The sequence below is a fragment of the Populus euphratica genome, unplaced genomic scaffold (genome assembly GCF_000495115.2).
Source record: "Populus euphratica unplaced genomic scaffold, PopEup_1.0 scaffold13.1, whole genome shotgun sequence".
Classification (NCBI taxonomy): Eukaryota; Viridiplantae; Streptophyta; class Magnoliopsida; order Malpighiales; family Salicaceae; genus Populus; species Populus euphratica.
The window spans coordinates 36,092-63,545 of record NW_011499872.1 but is presented as its reverse complement, the minus strand read 5'-3'; the positions used below and the strand labels follow the sequence as shown (position 1 = coordinate 63,545).

The 27,454-nt window shown below is 35.2% G+C and overlaps 3 protein-coding genes and 1 pseudogene across 5 annotated transcripts; 3 read left to right on the top strand and 1 right to left on the bottom strand.

Annotated features, from left to right (window-relative positions):
- Positions 1–3,421: 3,421 nt before the first annotated feature.
- Positions 3,422–6,677, top strand: LOC105127420 (ATP synthase subunit d, mitochondrial-like). Its single transcript, XM_011028699.1, has 6 exons — positions 3,422–3,502; positions 3,534–3,758; positions 4,370–4,451; positions 5,891–5,955; positions 6,067–6,153; positions 6,238–6,677. Exons 2-6 carry the CDS (start codon positions 3,588–3,590, stop codon positions 6,337–6,339), a joined length of 507 nt encoding a protein of 168 aa, XP_011027001.1. The 5' UTR covers positions 3,422–3,502; positions 3,534–3,587; the 3' UTR covers positions 6,340–6,677.
- Positions 6,678–7,563: 886 nt separating this feature from the next.
- On the bottom strand, positions 7,564–13,365 carry LOC105127421 (mitochondrial substrate carrier family protein C-like). 2 transcript variants are annotated; one of them, XM_011028700.1, is made up of 7 exons: positions 11,496–13,356; positions 10,652–11,069; positions 10,345–10,489; positions 9,826–9,941; positions 9,662–9,740; positions 8,760–8,993; positions 7,564–8,212 (listed from the first exon to the last, which is right to left on the bottom strand). In XM_011028700.1, the coding sequence occupies exons 1-7, from the start codon at positions 12,682–12,684 to the stop codon at positions 7,892–7,894; spliced, it is 2,502 nt and encodes an 833-aa protein (XP_011027002.1). In that variant the 5' UTR covers positions 12,685–13,356; the 3' UTR covers positions 7,564–7,891. The 2 variants fall into 2 exon arrangements, with proteins under 2 accessions (XP_011027002.1, XP_011027003.1); XM_011028701.1 differs by lacking the exons at positions 7,564–8,212; positions 8,760–8,993 and adding an exon at positions 9,004–9,582 and having other exon boundaries at positions 9,631–9,740; positions 11,496–13,365.
- Positions 13,366–19,659: 6,294 nt separating this feature from the next.
- On the top strand, positions 19,660–24,067 carry IQD3 (IQ-domain 3). 2 transcript variants are annotated; one of them, XM_011028696.1, is made up of 6 exons: positions 19,660–19,966; positions 20,525–20,607; positions 20,713–21,045; positions 21,353–21,580; positions 21,953–22,072; positions 22,929–24,067. In XM_011028696.1, exons 2-6 carry the CDS (start codon positions 20,551–20,553, stop codon positions 23,658–23,660), a joined length of 1,470 nt encoding a protein of 489 aa, XP_011026998.1. In that variant the 5' UTR covers positions 19,660–19,966; positions 20,525–20,550; the 3' UTR covers positions 23,661–24,067. The 2 variants fall into 2 exon arrangements, with proteins under 2 accessions (XP_011026998.1, XP_011026999.1); XM_011028697.1 differs by having other exon boundaries at positions 20,517–20,607.
- Positions 24,068–25,185: 1,118 nt separating this feature from the next.
- On the top strand, positions 25,186–26,902 carry LOC105127661 (nucleolar complex protein 2 homolog; annotated as a pseudogene).
- Positions 26,903–27,454: the final 552 nt, after the last annotated feature.

Below are 27,454 nucleotides of genomic sequence, written 5' to 3'. Positions count from 1 at the left end.
CGTGTGATACCTAAATTAATCAAGTACACTTTCTATATATATATGTGTGTGTGTGTGTGTATATATAATGCACGAAATTAAGATGACACCAAGAGGAGAACCCACAAGGCAGAAAACGAGAGACTCTCAGAACAAAGCAGAACAACAATCCAATCAGGAGACTCTGCTTTCTCCCCTTTCACTGTCTTTTCAGTTGAATCCAGTTCTTACGTTTTCTAACTCGAGAAACCTCAATGATGTCCCTAGACTCTTATCCTATATATTCTCATTTTCACGACAGAACAAAAACTCTTGTCAATAGAGTTCCTAGCAATCTATACTTTTTTTTATTTGGGTGGTGTGTCGCTATCCGTTTATATACATTAGTGGCTAATTTGAGGTTTCTACTTCCAAATTTGAATACATAATCGAAATTTCCTTCTGAAACTCATTGGTCTTTGGAAAATCCAAAGAGGCCTTGACCATTGGAAGCTTTAGTGCTAAGTTACTTCTCCGAAATGGCTCCTTTTGTGGGCCTTTACGAACGGTGATAGACTAGTTTAACATGTATATAATGAGGACAACCCCAGTGTCAAAGCTTGGAATTTACGTTCGAAGGTTTTAGATTCCAACACTAAAAAAATATGGAATGAGATTTAAATATTTAAATAACATTGGGGCCCAATTAACCTGGTTATAAAATTCACACAATATGGTGAGTGAGTTGAAAAAATAAATAAATAAATTTGACTTGATGAAAGATTCAGATTAACTCATGATACGGTCAAAATCTATTAATATTTTTTAAAAAATTATTTTTTTGATTAAAAAGAAGGGCAAAAAGAGAAAGAACATGAAGAAGAAGAAAGTTTTGACGGACATGCGCGTGCTAATCCCGCCCAGCATCATCATAATATTGCGAAGTTGTAGTCTAAATTGAGGACATGGGTACTTTTACAGTACCAATACACACTCTTATTCCTCCATATTGTACGATTGTGGAAAGTAGATTGCAATTTATAAGAACATGGATCATAAATCAGAAACATGCAAGACGATATGCGTGATCATCGTGCAGTCATATGCTGTTTGCAGACGTGAAATTCATGTGCTGGATCTGATTATGGTTTGACTATGCATATAAACTTTTGCCTTGATCAGGGTACATATAATTATTCGAAATAGGCCTTTTCCGTTTCCGAATTTTCCTGCAAAATCATCAAATTAATGCCTCTGTTCCTAATCGATTCTTGCGTTCACACAATGTGAAGCACAGAAAGAAAGAGAGGTTTTAGCTGTCCTTCAGCTGCCCTGTTTAAGGCAATGGACCGCAGCTAATTACATAACACATCAAGATTCTTGAATTCATACATGCAGAATTGACACACACCCATTCGGCTTCTATAGGGACACGAGATTGCCCGAGGAAAGGTGACCCTACAAAATGTAAAGAGACAATTAAACACTTCACTAATTCTTCCAGGTCTTTGATGATGAATACTGACTGCACTGCAGGCATATAGTCAAGTTTTTGCTTCACTTGAACTGGGACACCTTGAGGTAACCTGACAAAAAATCTGGATGGATTATTAATGCAGTCAATCTGACGAGTTGCGGTAGGCATCAGCAAACTCAGAAACATTCTGTTAGTCACGTTTAATACTATCATTTCTAGACTAACGCACCTCTTGTTTATACCAGAAAACTCTACTGCGAAGGTGGACTTCGTGCATATTGTGTTTGACAACAGTGTGATGCGCCCAGCCCAGTTTGTGCTCTGCATCACACCCATGGAAAATTAATGAAACGTCGAAATTTCAAGGTCAAAGCGAGATTATTGCGGCATATTAAACCTGTCTACATTTTTTGTGCGTGTGTACAGTGTCGCCAGTCCTGAGAGGGCATAAACAGTGAAGCCCCTTCATTGGTGGAAAACAAACGATATCAATACTTTCCTGTAGTTAGAACATCAACTGATTTGATGTCGTTAACAGCTTCAGAAAGGGCACCAAGATTTCAGACCTCGTATCAAGGTGTTGTAGAATTCAATGGCAAGGCCCTTCGTGCCTCGCCTAGAACTTCCAAGAAGAAATGCTATGATCAGAGCAAAATATTCAAACAAGCTATATCTAACACACGTTATTAGCCCATAAATTCAATGACTTGTTGATTGTAAATAGCTGACAAACCTTGCTGTAAAACGCAATGGGATATGAGGTACCTAAATTCCTAGGTCGCTTAAAGTCCAATCAATTGACTGCCTCTGCCTGCCATTAACAGAGCTTGTTTAATCGTACGAGTCTCATCAAGAATTGGCTCTTCCATTTCAAGGTTTTTCTTTTTTAATATTATATTATAGAAATACTTCTAGACATGATACACATCATAGCCACGTCAAACCACGAGAAACACCATGCCGATCGAATTTTTATAATGTAAATGGTAAAATTTAAATCAAGAATATTTTTTTATATAAAATCCTCGAGTTATCTGACTCGGGTACTTAATTTATAACACACTTATAAATAAATTAAAAAATACAGATGAAATTTAAACTATGAATACCATCTCTTTGTAATTAATTCCTTGCCACTTATGGCTACATTTCAAGGTAATGTTTTCACGTTACTTCAACCTCGAATCATTAAACTGATCTAAACATTGGTCACAGCCACGTCATTAACAAGAAGACTTTTCAATAATATTACATGGAAAAAATATATCCTATTAATGTACACCCGATTAGTAAATATATCATCAGATTTGCCAATCGATTTTTTTTTAAAAGAATTGCCCGTTGCATTCAATGATATATATAAGAAATTATCTTATGATAATACTTAAATATTATAAGTATCCAATATTATTTATATACTTTGATGTTCTTAAAAAAATATTTAATAAATTCCTTATTGGAATAGGTTAAAATAAATTTATATTTGATCCATTTAGCATAAGGGAATAAATAATTCATGAACTTTGTGTATCAAATCCATCTAATGGCTTTAAAAAAGGAATGGATTCAGATTCAGATCAAAATCAACATCATTAACAACCTTGATATTAATGCTATCATAATAAATCATTCAGGTCAAATAGATTAATTTGGGTTAATAAAAAAATTAAAATAATATTATTTTGAAAAAAACTTATTTTTTAAATAGCAAATTAATTAAAAAATTTACTAATTCAATTCCAATTCCAAATTAATTTTTATACAGTCAGCTTAAGCTATGGATGGGTCTGTCGAATCCCGAATCCGGACGGTGTACTCAGCCATAAGATTAAAAGCTTGTTGGAGGCTTATGTTTAAGGTTTGAGGAAACATTTATGAAGTATGAAGGTGAGGATTCTCTAGAACAAGGGCCAATTCCAAATTTCAATATCCACGGACTCGATGTGGCCGTATTAACTAGAGAACTTAGCCCATCACAGCCCATTGGGCTACCCTCGAAATTTCATCCCAAAACGTCGCAGATTCCACACAAAAACAAGAAAAAGGCTACACGGCCATCCAAGTGAAGGCCGTTTGCTAGTGATAAAATCACTCAAAACATCTACCAATCTCAAAACCTCCTGCTTGGCCGCTGAGAAAGTGAAGAGAGAAAATGAGCGGACCTTCAAAGAAAGTAGTGGATGTGGCATTTAAAGCATCGAAAGCCGTTGATTGGGATGGGATGGCCAAGCTTTTAGTCTCCGATGAGGCTCGCAAAGAGTTCGCTACTCTTCGTCGCGCTTTCAACGAAGTTAACGCCCAACTCGGGACCAAGTTCAGCCAGGTCTCCCTTCTCTATCTTATTAGATCTCTCCTTTTTTTCTGAATTAATTTTTTTTTTCAATATTGGCATTTCTAGATATATAATTTTTGTTAACTGTATTAGATTTGTTTGCATATGATTTTTTTAATTATGTAGTTAGGGGTTTTGTAATTTTTTTATGGTGGATTGGTGATTTTTAATTTTATTTGTGTTTTTGCGTTTTGATAAGGGATTTGGCTTCGATTTACGAGATGGGTCTGTTTTGTATTGAAATTATACTGTTTCCTGAAAACTTAAAATGGGAAATTAGTGACTGGTCTGTACGGGAACTGTATGATTGTATGAGGACATTATATTGTTGGGTTGGTAGGAAAGTTCAAGTATATGGAATTATTTTGAGCTAATTCAAGCTGCATTTCACTCAATTCCGTCTCCAAAAGCACTAGAGACCTATTAATTGTGAATACGTCGAGTGAGATTCATGCTTGTCTTTTAGGAGTGGCATTGTATTTGTGAAAGCAGCCCTGTGAAAGTCGAGTCTATTGTCCTTACTAGTGGTTTATAGCTTTATAGTTACTTCTGCTTGTGATTGCAAGTATTATTTTATGAGTGTTAGTTGCTTTGTTGTGCAGGAACCCGAACCCATAAACTGGGAATATTACAGAAAAGGAATTGGCTCACGCTTGGTGGACATGTACAAGCAGGCATATGAAAGTATGTTTCATTGTTCATTCACAAATGTACCCCTCGTGTCTTTAGGTTACCTGATTCACTTTAAGTTGTTACTGCTGCCTTGTGCTGCTTGATACTTGTTTACTTGATTTGATTTTGTTACTTGGTGGTGTCAGTGATGTTGCTGGCAGTTAACTATTCAAGTTTTACTGCCTCATATTGGATAAATAATTAACTTGGGATATATTGTTGATGCAAAATGATTTATAATTGCTAGCAATTATCTGCTATAGGTCGATTAAAATACTCCTTTAGATGATTGGATGTTTATGGAACTGCATTTTTGACTTACCCAGATATATTTCTCAACTATGTGGAAACCGGAAAACTTTGACCTTTGATTCTATTCTGGATACCTGCCAAGTTTTTTGGACTTTGAAGAGCTAGTGCCATATCTATCTCTTCATGATTTTAACAGTGCAGGAAGACATTTTCCCCCTGCTCTAGGCTTCACTGTTCTAATTGCTCGTTATTAATTGATCTTGAGGAACACTTAATGGATAGGCTTCCCTGTCATCAGGGCCTAAAACAAATTTTCCAAAGTTTAATTTCAGCTTAATGGGTAGGCTTCCCTTCCATGGGGGTCTAAATTTTTTTTGTCCAAAGTTGAATTTCAGCTTAACATTTATGAATGGCAGGTTAGCTCTTTATTTGATTGTCTCATGTAATTTCATATTTAGAAGTTGCTTTAGATGATATGCTGAAAGCTATCCAGTGTAGAGTTACCATTCTTCCCCTTACAAGCTATTTTGAAAACTCTTCTAATTTTTTCTGAATTTGCTTATGATGCAATCCATTGATGGCTGAAATTCCTCATTGATATGCTTGCAAGCTCCTTTAGATGACCCATGTTAATCTCCTGTGTTTCAAAAGTCCTTTTGCCTTCTGTTTGTTTATTCCTCTTGAAATTGAAGTGCTTTGTTTTGGTTCCATGCTTCACGCACTGACTTGGAGGTCTTTTTTGTTTGCTATGTGTCGAATACCATTATGAAGTGATTCCTTAATTTTTGTTAGGTTGTCCCTTGTTTCATACCAACTTCTTTCCCCAGTATGTGTTTTCCCAGTGCATGACATGATGCTTAGATGTATACTTCAGATTCCGCGCAGCACATCTTAGTTCTTGGAGTTTGTTTGAACTGTTTTGGTCCTACAATGGAGTGTGTTGACCTGTGCTTTGTATGCTTTAGGTTTGGTCCATACTGTGTTCAGTATGGCCTCTTTGGGCTAATTAGGGTCTTGTTCCCCATTTTCAATTTAAAGTTTAAATTAAGTGTACCTAGAATCATAGCTCTTCTATCTTATTGGATCTTATCGGCAGGAATATAATCTGTTTTTTCATCCCTTATAACTTTTGGTTACTAAAATGGAGCCATTGTCTATCAGAGCACTGATTTGAGCCAATTATCTGTATTCTTTTGCAGGCATAGAGATCCCTAAGTTTGAAGACAAAACGACCCCAGAATACAAGCCTAAATTTGATCAATTGGTGCGAGCCAAAAGTGCAATTCTGATTTTTATACTGGTTTTTAAAACTTGCCTCTTGCTGTCACCCTTCCCTCCCTCTCTCTCATAGCATATATTTTCATTTGGTTTGCAGTTGGTGGATTTGAAAGAAGCAGAGCAACAATCCCTGAAGGAGTCTGAGCGCCTGGATAAAGAAATTGCTGATGTTCAAGAATTGAAGGTAAATGGAAATGGATACTTTTATCTTTTAGTTTTATTCGTGCCCAGTTTATGATTTCTAACATCAATTCATTAATCTGAGCAGAAAAAAATCAGCACTATGACTGCAGAAGAGTACTTCGAGAAGCATCCTGAGCTGAAGAAAAAGTTTGATGATGAAATCCGTAATGACTATTGGGGTTATTGATCACATTAGCTGATTTTGGCCTCAAGCCTCAGCAACCCTGAAACTCTGAACTTGTGGTGTTTTCCTTTTCCCTTTTATAATAATAATTACTACGAGGTGGCTCCATGTTTGTAGAATTGGATCTTCAACAGTGACCATGTCAAATGCTAAACTTCATTTGGACAGGCCGGTTGGGATTTGCATCGCCGGTTGGGATTTACAAGGCGATGCGCATATTCTGATCAGCATTAGTTGTCATTGTTCTCTCCTTTTTCCCATTTTGACTGTTTATGATGCAAATAATGCAGGCTTTTTTAACATTCAAAACATCCATTTATGATGCTCAACTTCATTTTGAAGGTGATGTTCGTTTCTTGTTGAGACCAAGACTTTTGTTTTACCAACTCTGGTGGAAACAAGAGAACTCCCTGTAGCTCTTATACGATGGTGACAATTTTAGGTAGCTTTCACAGGGGTTGCTTGCCTTTTCCCTTTCCTTTCCAACTAAATTTGTGACCCAGTTTCCTGCATGGCAGCCTAAACTTCATTGATGATTGGTTGGTGGTGGTGTCCGAATTTCTAATCATCTAAATTATTCGTAGACTCTGAAGATCATATAAATTTTTTTTCAGAAGCGTCATCATCTAACATAACCAAAGATACAATTAAGGCTCGTCTCCCCAGGCTCCTCAAAGATACAAATAAGGCTCGGGAGATACAATTCAGGCTCTTCGAAGTTTCCCCAGACGTGTTAGACGATGATTAAATTTGTTCCTATCCTTCTGCTAGTATATCATTGGTTAATTTAGCTGGACTGCTCGTGAATATTCTTGGCTTTTTATGATATCTGATTTTTAGTTTTTATTTTTGAACTCGCATGAATATTTTGGCCTTTTTTTCGTTGCAGTTCATGTAATGGTACTGAGTGACATCTCCAGCAACTACACGATGCAAGCATGAATTTGATGCAGTGTTGGGCACAGTAACTCCCAAGGATGAGCATCTCACACTCGTAAGCTTTCAGGATAGACGTGTGTATGCTTTGAAACGGTGTCAATTTGTCCTTTCCCTTTCTCAAAAACGATTCTCGGTTGCCTGCGGGAGTTAAAGGCTGGGTTTGCGATGTCATATGATTACCAAAAAGGGTTCTGCCAAACAACTACCAAATTCAAATAGCGTCTGTGCTTTTCAAATGTTAGCTACAAGTAAATGCTGGCTGGAGATAAGGATGTTGTAAATGCACAATTATTCAGCAACCTGGTCATGACTCGTTGAATGCGGTGAGATTCAGATTAATGAGAACAAAATAACTGCACAAAAAATGTACAATAAAAATTTTTGGGAACAAATACAAGATCAACTGCTATTCTTGCCAAAACTTGAAAATTCTTTAACAAGAGACCCTGAAAAGGAAAGCAAAAGGGGCTTGTCGACAGATAAAATTTGATGCATCTGTAGCTGAGAACTCAGAAAACGAAAAACATCTTCCACCAGCATTCACAAATCTAAAACTGGAGGCTGTGGTTGATAGGGTTCTTGCTTCAGAAAGGCCGTTATAGATATCTACCCAGAACTACTCAACTTTTGTGGCCTCCTCGTTTTTGTCCATGGCCTTCCTTGCTAGCTCATAGCCTGCAAAGTTCATGGCACCTAAGGGAGCAATCCAGAAAAACCTCGGCACTGCTCCTTTGAATAAGCCAAGGGGCCCCTCATGTCGGAGTATAGAGAAAGCTATCAATGACATTGATACAGTTCTTCCTGGTGGAGCTGTCATCATTCTAGTTTTCAGTACATCAAAAGGGGTAGTGATAACAGCAGTTAGGCCTCCAGATAAAGCCCCAACAGCAATTGTTTCCCAGGGTTCCAGCTCCCGCCTTAAAAGTTGTTGAGCAACCTTGAAGAATCAAGTCAATTACACGTTATACAGAAAACAACAAATTAAAAAAAAATTGCAAAAGAAAAAATTATGTTGTGATAGAAAAATAAACTCAAATGCATCTAGCGGGGGGACAAGATCAAGCAAAGCTTAAACAAACGTTTATTCATCTGTTGCATGTTTTGAACAATTTATTGCAGTGGTTACTTTCCCCTCCCGTACTTTTAAGTCATAACTTCATTCCTTCGTACAACTCTTTTAAAGAAACAACCAATTCCTGGCATTACAATTGTACAAACCCAGACAAAAATGTTATTGCTACGAATCATCTTGAAAATAAAATTCATTTCAAGAAAGTAAGCTAAAAACACCAAGCCTCCATGGAATTAAATATTGCAATCAATAATGCCCTTCAATTGTAATAATTTTTTTTTCCTAATTTGGTGGGCTACAGGAAGAAAAATATCACTCTCTGGTTGACATGCACATAGAATGCAAAACTGCACCTTCAAAATTTTACAAAAGCAAATGGCATATAAATATTTAAGGACGGAAACCTGCTTACCTTCTTGGATTCACCATATAGACACATGCCAGCAACATAAAATGGAACCTCGCGGAGAAGAGTGGCACCGGTCCCACGAAAGAACCCATTTAGGCCATCTTGCTGCCAAGTACCAACAATAGCCTGTCCTACATTGTCGAAAAGGCCAGCCTGCAAACGCTGCTTCAATACCTCACAAGGGATCCGCACTGCTGTCCCCAAAAATGTGCTGCAGAATGATGCTACTGATTGAACCTGTACAGCACCCCAAAGCAGGTTAACGGGTTTTTCAGATTAGAGTTGGAATAGTTGTTTCAGAATAACATTTCCTAATAAAACTGGGGGTATAGGCCTTATCATATTCATTTTATGCGCCAACTGTCTAGTCATCTCCTTTAGCATGGGAACAACTTTCGAGTTTGATACAATAGCAAAGATTACAAGACAAAGAAATAGCCTAGTCAAGAACTAAAGTATACTTTTATAAGCTGCACTGATATATCCATCTTCTTTCAAACGAGCGGACTTGCAATGATTAATGAACAAGATGCATGAATTAAACACAGATTTTAGCAGCCGACATAGATTTAATGGCTAGGAGAGAGAGACCAGCAACTGAATTGTTTTAATCAGTTGAAATAACAGCAATACAAGCAGTGGTAAAAACAATATTGTTGAAGGTCTCATGCTTAAGCAGAAGCCAACAATATTGCCATTCCCTGCAATAAAGAAATGGCAGCTTGAAATTATTACTGCCACTTCAAACTCTTTGCTTACAAGCACCTTCAAGAGATTCGGGAAGACCAAGATGTAAAAGATTCAGTACTTGTAAATCGATAAAAAATTAAGACCAAGATGTAAAAGATTTAGTACTTGTAAATCGAAAAAAAATTTAACTCTAGTGGCATAATAACAAGCATCACCTGGATATCTGGAAGTGTTGGCGCAACATTTATTAGCACAAGTTTGGTAGCTTCAAATATCCCAGTTCGCAAGCCGTGGCTGAAATGTCAATAGAGAAAGGTGAGCTAGTAGACAAGTAGTTGCTGCTCATCAAAAGTCTGTAAGAGAAAAAAATAATGATAACCTTGTAAACTGTCCCCAAATTGCAGGAACTGAACCCCTATACAATCCTCGAACTCCAACTTGTGGAAGCTTTGAAATTATTTCTGGGAAGGTCAATGTTGAAGCTTGCACCCGAGTCTAAGAGAATATCAACACAACAGATCATGAAAACAATCGTGAGAAGACCTAACATCAGCAATAATGGAAAACCACAGATATATATGTTTAAGGATGAACAAAAGCAAATTAAGATTATATTGCTCAATTTAACATTGCATCGATGTGCTACAATACTTAGTTGTCTGAATTATATCTGAAGTCCTTTTTTTTCCAGCTTTTGAAAGTCTAATACAGGGCTATTATAAGCAAAAGACGAGATACTGACAGAAAGCAGATGCCAACTTAAGTGGAGAAGCTATGTGGTATTTGATCATGAATATCCCTCTAAATTACCAATAGTCATTGTTTCTATAATTGGTCAAATGTTTCTACTTGCATTAGAGACAAAAAAAAGTGCACAAAATTACACTGAATAGTTTACCTTTATTGTATCAACAGGGTGCATAAGAGAACAAGAGAGTGCACATGAAAGACCCCCGGCCAATGCAGATCGTAAAACGCTTCCAGCAGGTATTTCCACGGGTGGTGCAACAGCAACAACAGTTGCTGCTTCAAACCATATATTCCTGTATGTATTAGGAGGAGAAGCCAACATCAGTTAGACATAATCCAGTGAATTACACAATTTCATTCTGATCAAATGGAGGTAAGCCTACAGTAAATGATGTAAATGAGCTTGCCCAAAATTTTATGTAACAGCTCTGAATAAATGAACACAAACATCTTACCTGGGATCATCTTGAAGTCGATCAGAAGGCAGCAAAAGCATAAAATTACGAAAATGCCCATAAGAAATAGATTCTTCTGTATCAGCATTCAGAAATCGCATCATAGCAACAGCATTGTCTTCATTCACTGGAAGTCCAGAATTTTTTAGTGATGCCAATATTTCACTCTTTTGCAGGGTCCCAGATTTGCTTAAACACAGAGAAGTGTAAGCACGCAGAATTGTTGGTTCCTTCTGTTCCATCAAGGACAAAAATTGTTTCCACCCAAATGATTTTGAGAACAAGTGACTCCTAGCACGCCGCATGAATTCCCGGGCATATCTCTGGGGCAATTTTCTCTTTCTCAATGCGATTTCAAGATCTTCCAAATTCACTTGACCATCACCATCTCTGTCAAGTTCCTCAAAGAATCTTCTTCCTATAAGAATGTGAGGGTGCAAATAAGAGCATTATTCTGGATGAAAGATACAAAAAGGATCGGTACAATTGGAAATCCATTTGAAGGTAAGCAATTCTCTTTTTTTCCTTTCTATCTTTCTACCCTATCTGGAGGGTAAAAAAATAACAGTTGCATCTACTTACAGTTCTGTTTGTCAAACAAGATCTCCTTTTCCAGTGAAGCACATTCCATATGCACAAATGAATATATCAGCTCCATTCAGCTGATATTGTGTAAACTTTGAAATAAACAAATACATGCTACTCATCTAAAAGGCTACAACACTAGCAAGCTGTATGCTCAGCAATATTTCATACACACATATTTCATTTTCCATTGAAACAAGCAGGAATAGAACATAAAACCAATACACGATTGATTCCCTAAGGAGATGAAAAACCATACCTTCAGCTTCTGTGTATCTAAAGAAATCCTGGACAGAGAATAGTTTTTTCTTGTCAGGATAGTCTTTAGAAGATCGACCAAGTTGTGGCACAAGCTCAATTAGCTCTGTCAATGAAACAGTAGATAATGTGGATCTCAAACGCTCTACATTTGATAGCGGAATGCTCAGTATCCCACTTGCTCGATTCTGTGGTGAACTAATCCCTGTGTCCTCAGAGCTGTTGGTAGGTGCACTACTTGCACCATCATCACCCTCTTCATTAACTGAAGAGGATACTCCAACTATACTTGATGGCACACCACCAACTCTCGCAAAACTCAAATTTCCCAAAACCCCATCTACATACACCTTTTGACCTTCCCAGATACTTATGATTGCCCTCAAATGATCAAACTGGGAGGATGCTGGAGGTGAGGTTGAACAATTATTTTCACAACCCTTGATATCTCTTTCCTGTAAACCCAGATCAATCTTCTGTAGATTCTGAGCCAATTGGTCAAATAGAAACCCTATAAAGCATTCGAGGGACACATGTTTCCCCTCCTTACCCTTCTCACTCGCATTCTGGCACCCATTAACAGATTCACCCTTTGATGTCCTTTGCTTCATTTCACCTGAAACCTTAGTTTTGGACGAATGCAAATACTCTTTATCCTCGTCACCTACTTTCTGAAACCGTTTCTTGTTCATCTTAAATGGGCCAGGAAATGCCTGAACCAAACCGCTAACCAACAAAGACAAAGTCATGGCAAACCGCAAACAATTTACACAAGACCCGTCTTCATTGCTCATTTCCTTCTCTTTCAAGGCTTTCTTCTGAAGCCCAGCCTTATTATCACCTCCATTTCTATGCCTACCTTCCAAATTCATAGAAAACATCCCCAACAAACTCCTAATAGGAAACTTAATAGTTAAAAATCCTTTCTTTTTCTCTTCATTAACCACCCCCTGCCTATTCTCACTATTTCCAAGACTAACACTCTTATTTTCCACAGTAAAGATAGAAACTTTGCTGCTATTATCAGTAACTAGATCATGGGTTGCCTTATCATCATTCTTTGAAACCCCCCAACAAGTTTCAAGATCTTTAGCAGCTTTCCGAATCCCGAGTTCAAGAGGTGAAAATGCATCTTTGACCACTTGAATTGAATTCATAAAAGACTCCATTGGATCATTTGTAGACAACATTACTCCAAAATCACAACACCCAAATTACAAAAATTCAATATTTTTACTCTCCCAGTTCTTATATGCGCCTTACCGATTTCAAATCTCAACAACAATTCTGATAAAAACAGTAGAAATAAAATTGAACCAAGAAAAGCACATAATTGAATAAAACGGAAGAACTAGGCGCGGTAAATGTACAGTGAACTGGACCAGATTGCTGCGAGATCCATTGAAAAGGTCTTAAAGGGTATCTGAATCTGAGACTGCAAGGGCCCAGCTATACGGACAGGTAAACGGTAGTGTTGTGCCCATTTTTGCATTTTCTTCGCTTTCTTGATAAACAAAGGGTGGAAATGAGAGGGGAGGGTTTTATATACAGTGAAAGTTCAGTTTTTTTTGTGATAGAAAAATAAATTGTGGAAATTTTTTGGGGTTTCTAGAGATAATAAAGTGCTAGAAAAGATTCGTGGATTTATTTCTTAAAAGAAATAGAAAGAATTCGGTGGCGGAGGAAGAAGAGGAAGAGTAGGCCTCTGGTTTGGTTTTTTTATCATAATTATTGTTGTTTTTTGTTCTGATTTTTGTGAATTAAAGTGAAGAGGAAATTGCCACTGCTGTATTTGTTTGTTTTTCTATTTGTTTCTTTGGATAATGAAAGATCGAAAAATGCATAGAAGCTGACGTGAGAACCGAGTAGGCGGAACTTGGATCTTGGGTTATGAGACTCTTATCGTGTTGTGGTTGATGCTAAATTTAAAGTTTGTTTGGTATGATTGTTTTTTAAAGTTTTTTAAATTTAAAATATATAAAAATAATATTTTTTATATATTTTTAAAATTATTTTTAATGTAAATATATCAAAATATCTATGCAAAGAAAAATTAGAAAAATTTTATTTTCAAAATATAAAAATAAACATGTTTTTAGAAATTATATGTGTTTCATAATTTTTAAAAAAAATATAATATGTTTCTAAAAAAATATTTTAAAAAGTAATTATTATTACACTTTCAAACACTATTTTAAACATGTTAATTTATAGTTTTTATGTATTTTAAAAATATCGTTGATATAAAAAATCTCAAATTAATATATTTTTTAATTTTAATATAATAATATCAAAATTTAAAAAAATATTTTATACTATCCACTATTTAAGACTTTTGTGGATTAGGCAAAGTATCTATTTTTATGTTGATATATTCAAGAAGAAAAATTAAATTTATGTACTATTTTGATAAAATCATTTTGGGTCAAATGGATTTGAGATCGTGTGGGTATATTTTTTAAATTATCTAAATAAAAGATTTAATTTAGACTAACATTTGAAAATATTCACGATCATAAGATTTCCTAATAAAGAGAAACGAGATTATTCAAGTAGAACTTATTTTATAATGTTATTTTAATAACCAAAAAAGATATAATGTTAAAAAAAAAAAGTCCATGGTGCTTAAATTTAAAATTGTAATTGCTAAATATTTAAAATATACAAGGAGTAATTGCTAAATTGCCAAAAAAGATTGATTCACGATCATATGTATTTTTATTATTATTATTATTATTGCAGTGCTCTTTCCCGTAAACCATAATTTAATTCGAAACGCGTTGTGCTGCGCTGGGTAGCTTGTAGAGCGAAAATGTTTTTTTTTTTTTTTTTTACGACCAAGTAATGTTGCATTTAGTTGCTTTTTCAAAAAAAAAAATCTAAAAAAGATGTAATTAATGATATTCTTAAATTAACTTAAAACTTGCATGTCACGAGGCTTGATTTACACTTGGGATCATAATCAAATAATCCATCTCATAAAAGCATTGAAGAATTGCGATGACACTTGATATTTCATGTAATAAAAAAAAGTTTACTTTCATACAAGAATGACAGAGAATTAAAAAAAAAAAAAACAAGTAGAAAGACAGGCAAAAAAAACAAAAAACAAACTAACAGAAAGGCAGAGAGAAGAAAAAAAAATTTATGAAAATAAAAAATTTAAATAGGAAAGATATATGAGATATTATTTTATTTTATTTGGAGGTCGTGATATATTTTTTTTCTTGTGTTTTTTCCCCTTCAAAATGGGTTTATAAAATAATTAATAGTTTGTTTGAAATTGTTTGAAAGGGATATTCAATTCAGAGCTTTAATGAAATCTGATTTTTCAATTTTTTTTGAGTGTTAAAAACTGAATTTCATAATAGAATTTGATATGTAAAAAGACTGCAAAAGTAAGTTAGATGTTAGCACTTTTATCTATAATTCATAAAAAGAGATATTTAAATATTAAGACTAATATTTTTAAAATATATATGCATCAAGCATAAAATATGAAGGTAACAAGGGTAACATAAAAAACATAATAAATTAAGTTTTAGCTATTTTTAATATATAAATTTTATTAATTAATTAATTAAATTCAGATCAAATATCATGATTAAATTTAATTATAATAAAAATTAGTTTCATATAACCTAATAGAGAGTTGATTGTTACCCAACACCGTAAAAAAATTTAAAGCTTGTGTCTGAATGGTAACTTCAAAGAAGATCGTTGATTGAGAGATGAACGGAGAAGTGTGTGTGAGTGTGTAATTTTTATTTTTTCTTTAATAATGACTTAACAGTTAGCATGAATTGCAACCATTTTTCTTTGCTTTCTCGGTGGCATATTCCTTGGAGCTAACCAGTACACGACAGAACTGCATAATAAGATAGTTTGAAAAACAGATGGAACTTCTGTTTTTTATTAACAGATTTTGGTGTTTTTGCTTGTTTATTACATCCTCTTTTCTAGTGTGCTTTCCTGTTGGTCCTTTTCTACATCAATTACTTTTTCATGCAGTTTGCGGACGACCTTGTGTGTTTGTTTCAAGAGTGCGGTTGTGGCTTGTGGGGTTGTATATGCTGCAGCTCGTAGATTCCAAGTACCTCTTCCTGAAAATCCACCATGGTGGAAAGCATTCGATGCAGAGAAATATGGGATTGATGAAGTTTGTAGGTTTTGGCTCATCTGTATAGCCTTCCTAAGGCACAGTACATATCAGTCTGCAAGGATGCATGGCGATTTTTCTTCTTCTAACTAGTCGTCAGATTCACAACTGCAGCCAGTTCCAAAGGTGGGTCGGTTTTTCTTTTACTTCATTTGTTTCTAAATTCGAATTTTGAAATTTTTTGTTTCTTACGATATGTTTACAATTGTCATCCTGTCATCAAAGGCTGTTGTTTCATATGGAGCATGGTGGATTGCCTAATGATGGAGAAAGCATTGCTGTTGTTTTCAGAAAACAAAGCAACCTCGCTCTAGGATAGAGGAAGAGAATCAGGTTAGCTCCCAAGTTCCTTTTTGTCCCAATGATACACTAAATTTGGAGGTTGGCTCAAACAACTTTGGAATTTAGAAACAACTTTTAAGTGCTCTCGGAACACATTTCTAATAATACATGATCTTCTAATCTGAATACAGGGCACTCGGAGAAATCAAGGCATCATTCATCACACGGTGTGTCTTTTAACTTCCCTTCCGAGGTTCATTATTTTTCTTTCGTGCACGTGTGTGGCAGTCCTCTTATCGGCGACTATTTTGCATGTTTAGATCTTTATTACCACAGTTTCTCCTATTCATCAAGAGAGAAGGCTCGATATGGGCATTAGTCATTTGCTTGAACTGCCCGTTGGCTTGTGCATGCATGCATTTCCTATCACTTTCGAGAGATGTACCAACACGGACTACAAAGACACTACCTGTGTTGTTAACATGGTTGTTTTTACCATATTTCGTCTGCGTTCCTTTGTGAGGAGGGAAGGAAGAAGAAGAAACAAGAATTAAAAAACATCGAGTTCCATTTTGCTAGTTCCCTCAACACTATCCGCTCTGTACTTGAAACTGGGCCTTTCTGTGCAAATCTTTTTTAACCCTTTCTTGTAAATTATATAGGTGATCACTCCGTTTGAAGAGGATGGGATGCTGATGCAGGGCTACTGGCTTGAACTTGCTTCTACAGGTATATTAAAATTGGAGGAGAATAGCATGGCATGTGATGTCATTAATGCAAACCACAAAAAACATGCCGCTGTATTAAATGCGGTGTCTGACGGGATCTCGAAAAGATAACACTTGTTTCCAGAGAAGGAGTTGTCTCTGTCCATTTCTCCCATTGGGTGTTTGTCCTATAGATAATGAATGTAGTTTTTTATTTAAAAATATATTAAAATAATATTTTTAATATTAATGTATTAAAATAATATGAAAAAAAAAAACTATTCGTTACGTGGTTTAGGCAGAGAATAACTATGATGAATGCGTTTGCCATAAGTTAAGAATGATCCTCTACCTTTACCCTCTACGCGAATGAGCAAGATGGGACCTTTCAAAAAATGTTAGTAACTCGGCTGCTGGTGCAAAGTTATATTTAAAAAAAAAACAAACATATTTTTTTAATAATTTTAGAATAAATTTCTATGTCTCCAAAATAAATAATATATATATATATAAACGTTTTCTCTTTATTTTCATCATTTCCATCTCTTTTATTTTAAAAGGGTAATCAAAATAGTAATCAAATTCTGTCCTGAAATAAATAGACAATAAACAAATTAAATGTAAAAAATAACCAAGGGCCTGGTGAACGGGGAAGCCGATTTGTAAAATGGGTGCAAGCAAACCACTCGGAGTTTTCATAAGAGAACTTGTAAATACGTTGATCGATCACCGGATACCCATCAATTATCATCACAATTATTATCGGAGAGCTGCTATGTATTAAAACCATCGTTATCAACGTCGCCGTTTCCTCCCTGGCATAATCTCATTGTCGTTTTCCTGCTACCATCAACCAAAAACAATTTTCTTTTTAAATTACACCCTTCTATTCTCACCCATTTTTTTATTTTTAAAAAGAGGTAATTAAGTGATCTCCAGCTTTCATGAAAGAGGATCCTCCAATGATTATTAGGATGGGTCCTTTTTTTACTGTATATAAAGGAGTATTGCAAAAACTATATAATAATTTCTCAGGTTAGTTTTTATGTGTACCCGTAAAGTAAAAGAAAACCGAACACCTACACACACACACACATATATATATATATATATAGACACGCACGGAGGGTACTTAAATTTCTCAAAAAAAAAAAAGCTTTTTACAACATCCAAGGTCTGGTATTCATCAAGACAATTTTTTTTTTTAATATTGATGAAGAAGGTTACATGAATGGTCACTGAATTAACTCCTAGTAAAACCACTAAAAAAACTTATTTTATAAACATCTCATTTTTCGAAACATCATCAACGGTGGATTTCAATGGTAAGATTTTTTAAAAAATCAATTTAGTTCTTGAAATTTTTTTTTTCACAGTTAAGCCATTTTAATACCAAATTAAAGCTCATATACATGTTTTTTAGAAGTGAGGGTTAAATTAAAAGAAAAAAATTAAATGAAAAACATGAAAAACTTTAATGGTGATTCTGTAATTTATTTAAAAAATTAATTATAATCTCTTAATTTTTAAGACTATCAAGTAATTGGTCCTTATAATTTTTAAATATTATATTTCGATATCATACTTTCTTTCTTTTTTAGTTATTTTTTAATGGAAGAGAGAGTAGGATTTGCTGTATTTCAGTTTAGAAAAATAAAGTTATTGTTAGCAACAATTTTAGCCACTAAATCATTTGATTTTTATATTAAATGGTTCCGTATGACGAGAAAAGTTTATATTAAGTGTTTTATTACGTTGACATCATCTAAAATAACATATTTGAGCTTTGAAAAACTTTTGATTTCTAGGTTGGTTATGAGTTTTAGGACGGTTTTTTATTTTTTTTAAGTTCGTCGACTCTTTAAATAAGATTATAAAAATATTTTCTATATATGTTTTAGATTAAAGGTGAGTTGAAAATAAGTTTTTTCATTGAAAAAACAAGAGTTACCATAGTGATCTAATCTTAAGTATTATTTAGACAATTCATCGCTTATTTTTTTTTGATAAAGAATAAAATGGACAACAAACTTAAAACAAAAGGCGTGTATATGCATGTTTTTTTTTTTATGGGCACCGTGCTTGGCCCGGCTTACCAAGCCGACAACAACTGGCCTCATTTTTTTTATATATATATATATACATTTTTTTTTAATAATTATTTTTTATAAGTATTTTTAAAAACAAAATTTACATTTAAGTTTTTATCGATACCCCTCCATGTAATTTTTTTTTTTTTGCTTATCTAGCCTTTTTGAATCATCAGTTGTTGTTTCTTATTATATTGAATGTATTTAATTTTTTTATAAGATTGATATATTTTATTTATTTTTTCATATATTAAACTTATTTTAAAAAATAATATTTTTAGCTTATTTAGCCCTTTTGAATCATCAATTATTATTTGTTTAATTTTTTTATGAAGTTGACATGATTCATTTATTTTTTATATATTAAAATTATTTTTAAAAATAAAAAAATTTATTTTTATACAATATTTTTACAACATTACATATAATTTTTTTCTTTTAATATTTAAATAAATTTTATATATGTTAATTTATGTTGCAATGTATGTTGATTTCTGTTACAGATTAAATTTTATAAACAGATTCATTAAATACAATGAGATAAATAATTCATATAATATAATTAAATATATTAACCTATATCCATATCTTAATTTTTTTGATTATTTTTAATAATATTTATTTATTTATATAAATAATTATGTATTTATTTTATTAAATATTTACATTTTGATTTATACTTTTTTTTTTTTTAAATAACTTCTATAACCAGGGGTTTTTTAAAAGAAAAATTTAATACCGGCGGCGAAGTGGGTTACAAGCAAGGGTGTTTATAAACTAAGGAACTTGATTAAATTAGATGTGGCAAGTTCTGGTTGGTCAAATGAATAAAACACTCTCTTTCCCCATAGCAGCAACAGCAAACCCTCATTCCAAAAATTAACCGTGACAGGTAACCGCGAACTTCAATGTGAAAAAACTGAAAAGACAGCGAAAGGAGGCTGTCTGTGATCGTTGTTTGCGGTTTCTTGTTACTATTTTTTGTGTTGATCTTATTTTTGTCTGGTAATAAAAACCAAAGCAGGGACCACAACAGTTAAAAGTGGGGTCAAGACCAAGCTGTTATTGTTCCATTTCCAATCTCTCAAGCTTTCATCCCCTGTCAAGATCTACTTTTTAACGCACACAAGTGCACACACAACATGTGATTTTTTCAACTTCTCTGGATATTTTTTTGTTTATATAGAGATAATGATCTTTAGGTCACAGAGATCTGAGAATTTCTGACTTAGAGGTATAATTTTGGAGTTCTCTTATTTGTTTTTGATACATTTGTTGTTTTGTCTCATTTTGTGAGTCTTCATTGTCTTTTGTATTTCTGGGTTGGTTTAGAAATGGAAAGTTCGAACTGGGGCTTATGTCTTTTGAGAAGATCTTGCAAATTTAACATCTGGTTTGTTGCCATTTGTTGGTTAGATGCAGTAATTGGTTAAAGTTTCCATCTTTATTACCCGTAGCTCTTTATGTTATCTTCTTATTTCATTTCCATGTGTAAACGCATTCTTAATTGCAGTTTATTGTTGTGATTAATGATAGATCTAACTTTCAAGTGTGGGTTTTGCATTTTTTTTAGTAACTTGAAATGTTCTTGTTTAAACATATTTCGAGGGTTGAATTACTACCTTGCGGTTTCCTTCAGCAATTCAGTCATTCACTTCATTTGTTTCCAATGTGTTGAAATTTTGTATGGTCTCTGCTACATTTCTACTGTTAAACATGTTGTAGATTTTTTTAATGTATCTTGATGATTTGATCTCATTTTGGGCTTGGATTTCTTGTTTTAGGCTTTTAGCCCGAGCAAGATTGTTAAATTAAGCAATGGGGAGAAGAGGGAGTTGGTTCTCTGCTTTGAAGAAAGCCCTCGGTTCCTCTAAGGTTTGTTGGAGTTTTGGCATATATATTCGACATGGCTTTTGTAACTTGTAATTATTTCGAAATGTTGATAATCTTAAGTTCAGTTACCCTTTTCTTTTTAATTAGAAATCCAAATCAAAGAAGAAATGGTCAGAAAAAGAGAAGAACCGGGATCTAGCTGTTTCTTCACACGAGGAAACCGTTGCACCCTCTCTTTCTCCTCCTCGTACACCACCTCCTCCTACAGCAGCAGATGTGAAATTAACTGAAGCTGAGAACGAGCAGAGCAAGCATGCTTATTCTGTGGCGCTTGCCACTGCTGTGGCAGCTGAGGCAGCTGTTGCAGCCGCCCAGGCTGCCGCTGAGGTTGTTCGGCTTACTACAGTGGCAAATTACTCTGGAAAATCGAAGGAGGAAATAGCTGCAATCAGGATTCAAACAGCATTTAGAGGATACCTGGTATGTTTTCTATGATTTTACTTGAGGAATTTCTCTATTTCTTACGGTTTCTTCATTTTCTTAGCAAGATATGTACTGTGTCCGTACAAGTTGTGTGTCAAAACTTCCATGTATGACGGATCTGACTTTTAGGTTCTTTTGCTTTCTTTTTTGCTTTTGTTTTTAATGTGATCAAACCTTCTACTTTTGTCGTGGAAACTTGGCCATACTTATTGGAGAACGTAATATACTTCTTAATCTACACTTTTTCATATTCTTCCTGTAATTAGCTGCATATAAGAACTGCTCATGCTATTCCTGCTTTCAGGCGAGGAGGGCATTGCGTGCTTTGAGAGGGCTGGTGAGATTGAAGTCATTGATACAAGGGCAATCTGTCAAACGGCAAGCAACTGCCACGTTACGAGCCATGCAGACTCTTGCTCGTGTGCAGTCTCAGATTCGTGCAAGAAGGATCAGAATGTCGGAGGAAAATGAGGCCCTCCAACGGCAGCTCCAGCAGAAACATGACAAAGAACTTGACAAGTTGAGAACTTCTGTAAGTGCGATCATCTCATACTTCTTTACCTGACTTTTTGGATGTTAGTTTTTTCCTGTTGCATTTTATGCAGTGATATGTGCCATTGCATGTGCTTTGCATTCCCTTTACATGCCCTCCCTGTTTGCTCTACAAAAAGTTAACCCGATTGTTTTCTGGGTTGCATCTGAATGCATATGTATTGTGAATGTGTGGATTTTTAGGGGAACAAATTTCTGTTTTGTTTACCCGAGTATTTTGCTGTCACATGCATTACACTGCTCTCGCTTTTGCCTTTCATTAATGGGTGTTTTTTCCCGTTTTCTTTCTTTGAAAGTTTGAATATTTTGTATTAACCTGTGCATATATATGTTTCATATACCTTTGCAACAGATTGGAGAACAATGGGATGATAGCCCACAATCAAAGGAAGAAGTTGAAGCCAGCCTACTACACAAGCAAGAAGCTGCCATGAGAAGAGAAAGGGCACTGGCTTATGCATACTCACATCAGGTAATTTAGTGGTTTTTTAAATAGTCCATTGTTGAAAAAATTTGAAACATAGCCTGTAACTTTAGCCAAAGAAAGAGAAAAATTAAGTCAACATGCACAACTGGTGCTTAGTATTCTGCTTTTGGTGTTTTTATTCCATCTTGCATTTTAGTACATGTAATACTAGAAGACATTTAAGTAGTCTTGGTTATTTGGGAAATTCTGGCATATTTGAATTCAGGAATATTTTCAGATTTTCCCACTCCTTCCTGATGCAAAGTTCTGCTGATAAGTTAATGGACATGTGTGCACACACTGGGCACAAAAACAGCATTTCAGATATCTCATGTGAAGACACTGACTTTATAATTGTTGCTGTTCAAAAAATAATGCCATTTCATTACAACTTTCCTTTTGCTCAGCAATGACTCGTGTTACTGTACTTAGTGTTCATGTAAAATGAACAAATTTGCTTACTTTTTTACTTCCATAGGGTGTCTTAATACTGGTATTTGTTAAATGGTCACAAGCCAAATCAATCAATGTCCTTGAGAAATGTATTTTAAGAACACGGAGCAGATAAGAACCCTTTCTTGCTCGTTCACTGCAAAGGAATAGCGGTGGACAAAAATATGAAACCAATGTTTCTTTTCATCAATAGTTTCCTGGAGTTTATCATTATTGTCTTGAAAGTTTCTACTCCGTACACACTTGTCCCAGAAAACCAAGAGTTTCTATTTTATACTCATCACAAAAATGTTGAAAGAAAGATGTGTTTTAGAGCTTCTAATTTGTAATGTTAAAAGACTATCTATTTCTCATTCTTGAATCAAACTTCAATTTAAAACTAACATGGATGACTAATTTTTGTAAACAGCAAATGTGGAAGCAATCTTCAAAATCAGCAAATGCTACATTCATGGATCCAAACAATCCTCGCTGGGGATGGAGTTGGTTAGAGAGGTGGATGGCAGCCCGACCTTGGGAGAGCCGAAGCATAATAGATAACAATGATCGGGCCTCTGTTAAGAGCACAACAAGCCGTACCATGTCTCTTGGAGAAATCAGCAGAGCTTATTCTCGTCGTGATCTTAACCATGACAATAAACCTTCTCCTGGTGCTCAAAAATCAAGTCGGCCTCCCAGTCGGCAATCACCTTCTACTCCTCCCTCTAAGGCACCATCTACATCTTCAGTAACAGGGAAAGCAAAGCCACCAAGCCCTAGAGGGAGTGCTTGGGGAGGAGACGAGGACTCCAGGAGCACGTTCAGTGTCCAGTCTGAACGCTATCGGAGACATAGCATAGCAGGGTCATCAATAAGAGATGATGAGAGTCTTGCAAGTTCGCCTTCAGTTCCAAGTTACATGGCACCCACACGGTCACAGTCAGCAAAGGCAAAATCCCGCTTGTCAAGCCCGTCAGGCATGGATAATAATGGGACACCAGATAAGGCATCAATGGGTTATGTAAAGAAGCGGCTTTCCTTCTCTGCTTCACCAGCTGGAGCAAGGAGACACTCTGGTCCTCCTAGGGTGGATGCCAGTGCTGTTAAAGACATTCAAATGCACACAGAAGAGAAAATGAGCAATGGAGCAAGCAGCAAGTAGTGCGGGAGACGTGAGAAAATTTTCATTTTAGGTATCAGTGAAAAAAAAACCAACAGATATAAAAATGGGTGATTTTCATCTTTGCCTCCATTTTCTTCTTCGGTGTCTACTCTCTGTGAAACAAGTGAAGGGAGGGAATAAATGTGTTATTTTTGTGATTCATGTTCTCATCGTCATTGTGATCACCGTTAACTCCGTATTCTTACAATTATTAGGGATGTGTCATTTGTTATATGTAGCGAATTGCTTCTGGGGATGTTAACAATTTGATTTATTTAGTTGTAGTAGTCTCGTCGGAATAACTTTACCACTTTTCATCCTCTCTCTTCTCCGGTTAAGTTGGTTTGTAATACTGTGACGGAAAAACTCAGTGTCTTGTGTTCATAATCAGATTTTTTTTTTAATCATTTGCTCGTTTCTAATTTGCTTGTATTCACACAAACCTACATGTATGAATCTTTCTCCACTGAGAATGTTAGGAAGTTATCATCACCATTCAAATCTACCATTCCGATTTTCTGTTCTGTGCTATTATTTTACTGTCAGCTGAGAGTATAAATTGAAGGCTCTTAGCATAAAACCAGAAGTGATAAACAGATGGTTGATTGCACAATTATAATCGTCATCATCAACAAGAACTGTGGCGGGAGGAATCCTTGCTGTTGAACAGTGAGATTCTGGGTACTAAGGAGACGTTTCAGCAACTTACAGTTTCATGTGGTTCGAGAGAACCTATTCTCAGCACATCCTTTGGCCTCATTGATTTTTGAAGTTTCAGGATGGTTTGCTACCATTACTTTGTGAAATCTATTGTTAGATTTCTGTATTGTGTCAATAGTGAAATCGGTACGCTAACTATTGTTTGGTGCATTATTATGTAAAAGATATGTTCGATGAAATGCATGTTAGATGGGGTTTTTAAGATCCTTCGTGCTTCGTTTCAGTTGATTGATATAAAAAAAAAGTCGTGAAGGGGGAATCTGTGATTGCTTTGACCTCGTGTCAATAATCTGCAATATTTTTTAGCATTTACATGCTTATCAGACAACCTTTGATATTAAATTTCTCTTATTTACTTCTGTACTCCAAATGCCTTTTAGGAGCAGAATCCATTTTTATGAATTTACTGTCATCATGTAGAGATTCAACTAAGCATTGTCACTTAAAATTTGACAGGATCCAGAATTTGCGAAGTTTTTGGAAAGCAACAAGGAACGTCTTCAGACATGATGGGGATGAGGAAAATATAAGCTATTAAGTCCTGATCTCCTCTTCCTGGACTTTTAATATCTTGAGAATGTAAATGTGTGGATATTGTGCTAATTCTAGGCAATATTGGCTTGTATATCTATCTTACAACCACTTGATGTTTAAAATATATAGCTGTCATCTATATCATAGTCCATATGATCTGTTTTAAGATGAAAAGTTGCTCTGTCCATCGAAGTTCGTAATTTCTAGTAATCAAACCTTATACTCAGTCTGCTTTGTGTACCTTTTTTCCCCTCCCTTTAACAAGTTTTAATCATCTCTTCCTTCACTGAAGTATCCAGACGAAGAAGAGACTAGTGAGAATGACAGGCTATCTGCAAAGGAAATAGGGAAGTTGAGTAGTTCTACTGTTGATTCTTTATATGTACTAGTACTCAAGGAGCAGAATAATGTACCTGCTTTTGTGAGGCTATTAAATGAGTACAGGGCTGCATGACACTATGGATCTGAATCATCCAACCTTGATGGAGACAGCTGCACTTTTGGCATGATCTTGGCATTCATTCTTCATGAGGCTGGTAACATATTCCATGAAATTCTGGGAATATCTTGCTCCAATGAAAGGAAAGAGGTCATCTTGGAACTGAAGAATACCTCCAAATGGAAAACTTTGAAACCACTAGTCAAGTCTTAAATATGAAGTACCCTGTTTCTCCTGAACAAGGTTACCGACTCTAAGGTATGCAGCTGGCAGTGTGCTATCTGGGTTGCATTTATTTTTGTAAGTATACATGACTATGATCTGCAGCCTCTATACGATAATTCAGATCATAAATGGAGTAGCTGTTCTGTTTCCAGGACCAAGATACATGCCTTTAAGAGTTAAATGTAACCAATGGTTGAATACTCTCTGGATCTAGTGGGTTTTTCATTCCCATTACATTATTAATGCTGGATATTTTGGAATATAATATAGGCAAGGAGAGTTGGAAACCTGGAAAGGAATTTAGCTTTTCTTCTGCGGTTAAGGTCAGTACAAAACTTTACATACCCTGGGCTGAGTTTCTTATGTGGCTCGCATCGCAACGTTATTTAGTTTGGTAATATTTGTTCGAATCTTTTATACCTGATCTCTTTCAATGTCAATTAGTTGGTTCCTAAAATCCAAATGGTAACTCTTTGGCATCCAGTATACTGCACACCTCGTAAAGCTAACAATGTTGTTTCTTGTGCGGTTGCCAAAGCATTGGCTTAAATCTCAAAACTTCCAGGATGAACGTGTTTTTTTCAGCTATTGAGCTGTTGGCAGTGCACTGTGCTCAGCGGTGCCATCACATATCTTTTCCCGATCCTGCAATTATTCCAATCATCCATTTGAGGAAAATTCATGAGATGACTACTATAGAGAGTTTAAGGCATGTGGTGAAGCGTTTTATTGATCAGGTATTCTTTTCCGAAGAGTATGGCATTCAATTGTATCCAACAATATGGATTTCTAAAGAGGTTGAAACTTCGTTTATATTACATGTCAGCATAATTGCCATGAAAGCTGTAGAGTGTAGTTGCAATCCTTATGGAGGTCATGGAGAACCAATCCAACTTGGGCCCAAGCAATCGATGCTTTCAGCATCTTGTTATTTTGACACTGGAAAATTCTTACATTTTGATCATGCTAGTTCTTATCTATCTCTTCTTTTCTGTTTTCATAAATTTAACCATAATCGTTGATATTCAACAGTGCTTTTATCACTGTTAATGATTTATGGTGATTCTTTTAAGGATGTATGATTCACATAACATTGTTTCCCGAGCTTGTTTTTAACTGTACGTAGAGCAGAACGTGGAGTATGTGCATAAGAAGAGGGATGGGTTTCTTTTTCACCAAATGATCAGCAATCTGTTGAATCATTTCTTCAGGTTTGCTTTTTAGTCCTCTGCAGGCGTCTGTGACCCATTCTCTTGTAGTGTTAGATGGATGTCACATGTTCTAAATTTGATTTCTGGTTGATTTGCAGCTTGAAATATGCGGTGGATATGCTTCGCTTACACGTTATTACATTAGTGTCATTGGAAAAGCTGGTTCTAGAAATCTACTTGTGAATGGAAAAATAAGTAATATTTAGACATCTTTTCCCTTTACTTGGCCTTACTTTTTACTATCAATTTGCTGCAGTCAATGGCTTGTGCTGTTATGGCGTGAGTTTATTTAGACATCTTTTCCCTTCTATAAAAACCTGTTAAAACAAGCACGGGGCAATTGAGCGAGGTGTATTTTGACGCATTGGGGCGCGACAGAGGTCAAAACCAAATGTTAGCTTTGGGCTGACAATTGAGTTATTCTGATGCTTAATTCCACATTTTTGGCGTACGTTGATATTCAATGACACGTGGGCTCAAGTATGTTTAGAGCTATGTAGGAGCTTCAGGTTTGTGTTGGTTTCGATATGGTGAGATATCAAATTTGTTCAAATTGGATTTGATTTACTTGATGGAGATTCCAGTACACCCCCAGTCTTTTTAGTCCAAGACCAGTAGAAATAAGGTCATACTGGGTCAAGCCTAGTGTATTTGTCTCTAGCAGG

Excerpts from the sequence above, each read along its gene's own strand:
- LOC105127420 (XM_011028699.1), top strand. The coding sequence starts at position 3,588 with ATGAGCGGACCTTCAAAGAAAGTAGTGGATGTGGCATTTAAAGCATCG. Across the intron at positions 3,759-4,369 it reads TCGGGACCAAGTTCAGCCAG|GAACCCGAACCCATAAACTG; the intron begins GTCTCCCTTCTC and ends TTTGTTGTGCAG. Across the intron at positions 6,154-6,237 it reads CTGATGTTCAAGAATTGAAG|AAAAAAATCAGCACTATGAC; the intron begins GTAAATGGAAAT and ends TAATCTGAGCAG.
- LOC105127421 (XM_011028700.1), bottom strand. The coding sequence starts at position 12,684 with ATGTTGTCTACAAATGATCCAATGGAGTCTTTTATGAATTCAATTCAA. Across the intron at positions 9,942-10,344 it reads ACCCTGTTGATACAATAAAG|ACTCGGGTGCAAGCTTCAAC; the intron begins GTAAACTATTCA and ends ATATTCTCTTAG. Across the intron at positions 8,994-9,661 it reads CAACACTTCCAGATATCCAG|GTTCAATCAGTAGCATCATT; the intron begins GTGATGCTTGTT and ends GGTGCTGTACAG.
- IQD3 (XM_011028696.1), top strand. The coding sequence starts at position 20,551 with ATGGGGAGAAGAGGGAGTTGGTTCTCTGCTTTGAAGAAAGCCCTCGGT. Across the intron at positions 21,581-21,952 it reads TTGACAAGTTGAGAACTTCT|ATTGGAGAACAATGGGATGA; the intron begins GTAAGTGCGATC and ends CCTTTGCAACAG. Across the intron at positions 22,073-22,928 it reads CTTATGCATACTCACATCAG|CAAATGTGGAAGCAATCTTC; the intron begins GTAATTTAGTGG and ends TTTTGTAAACAG.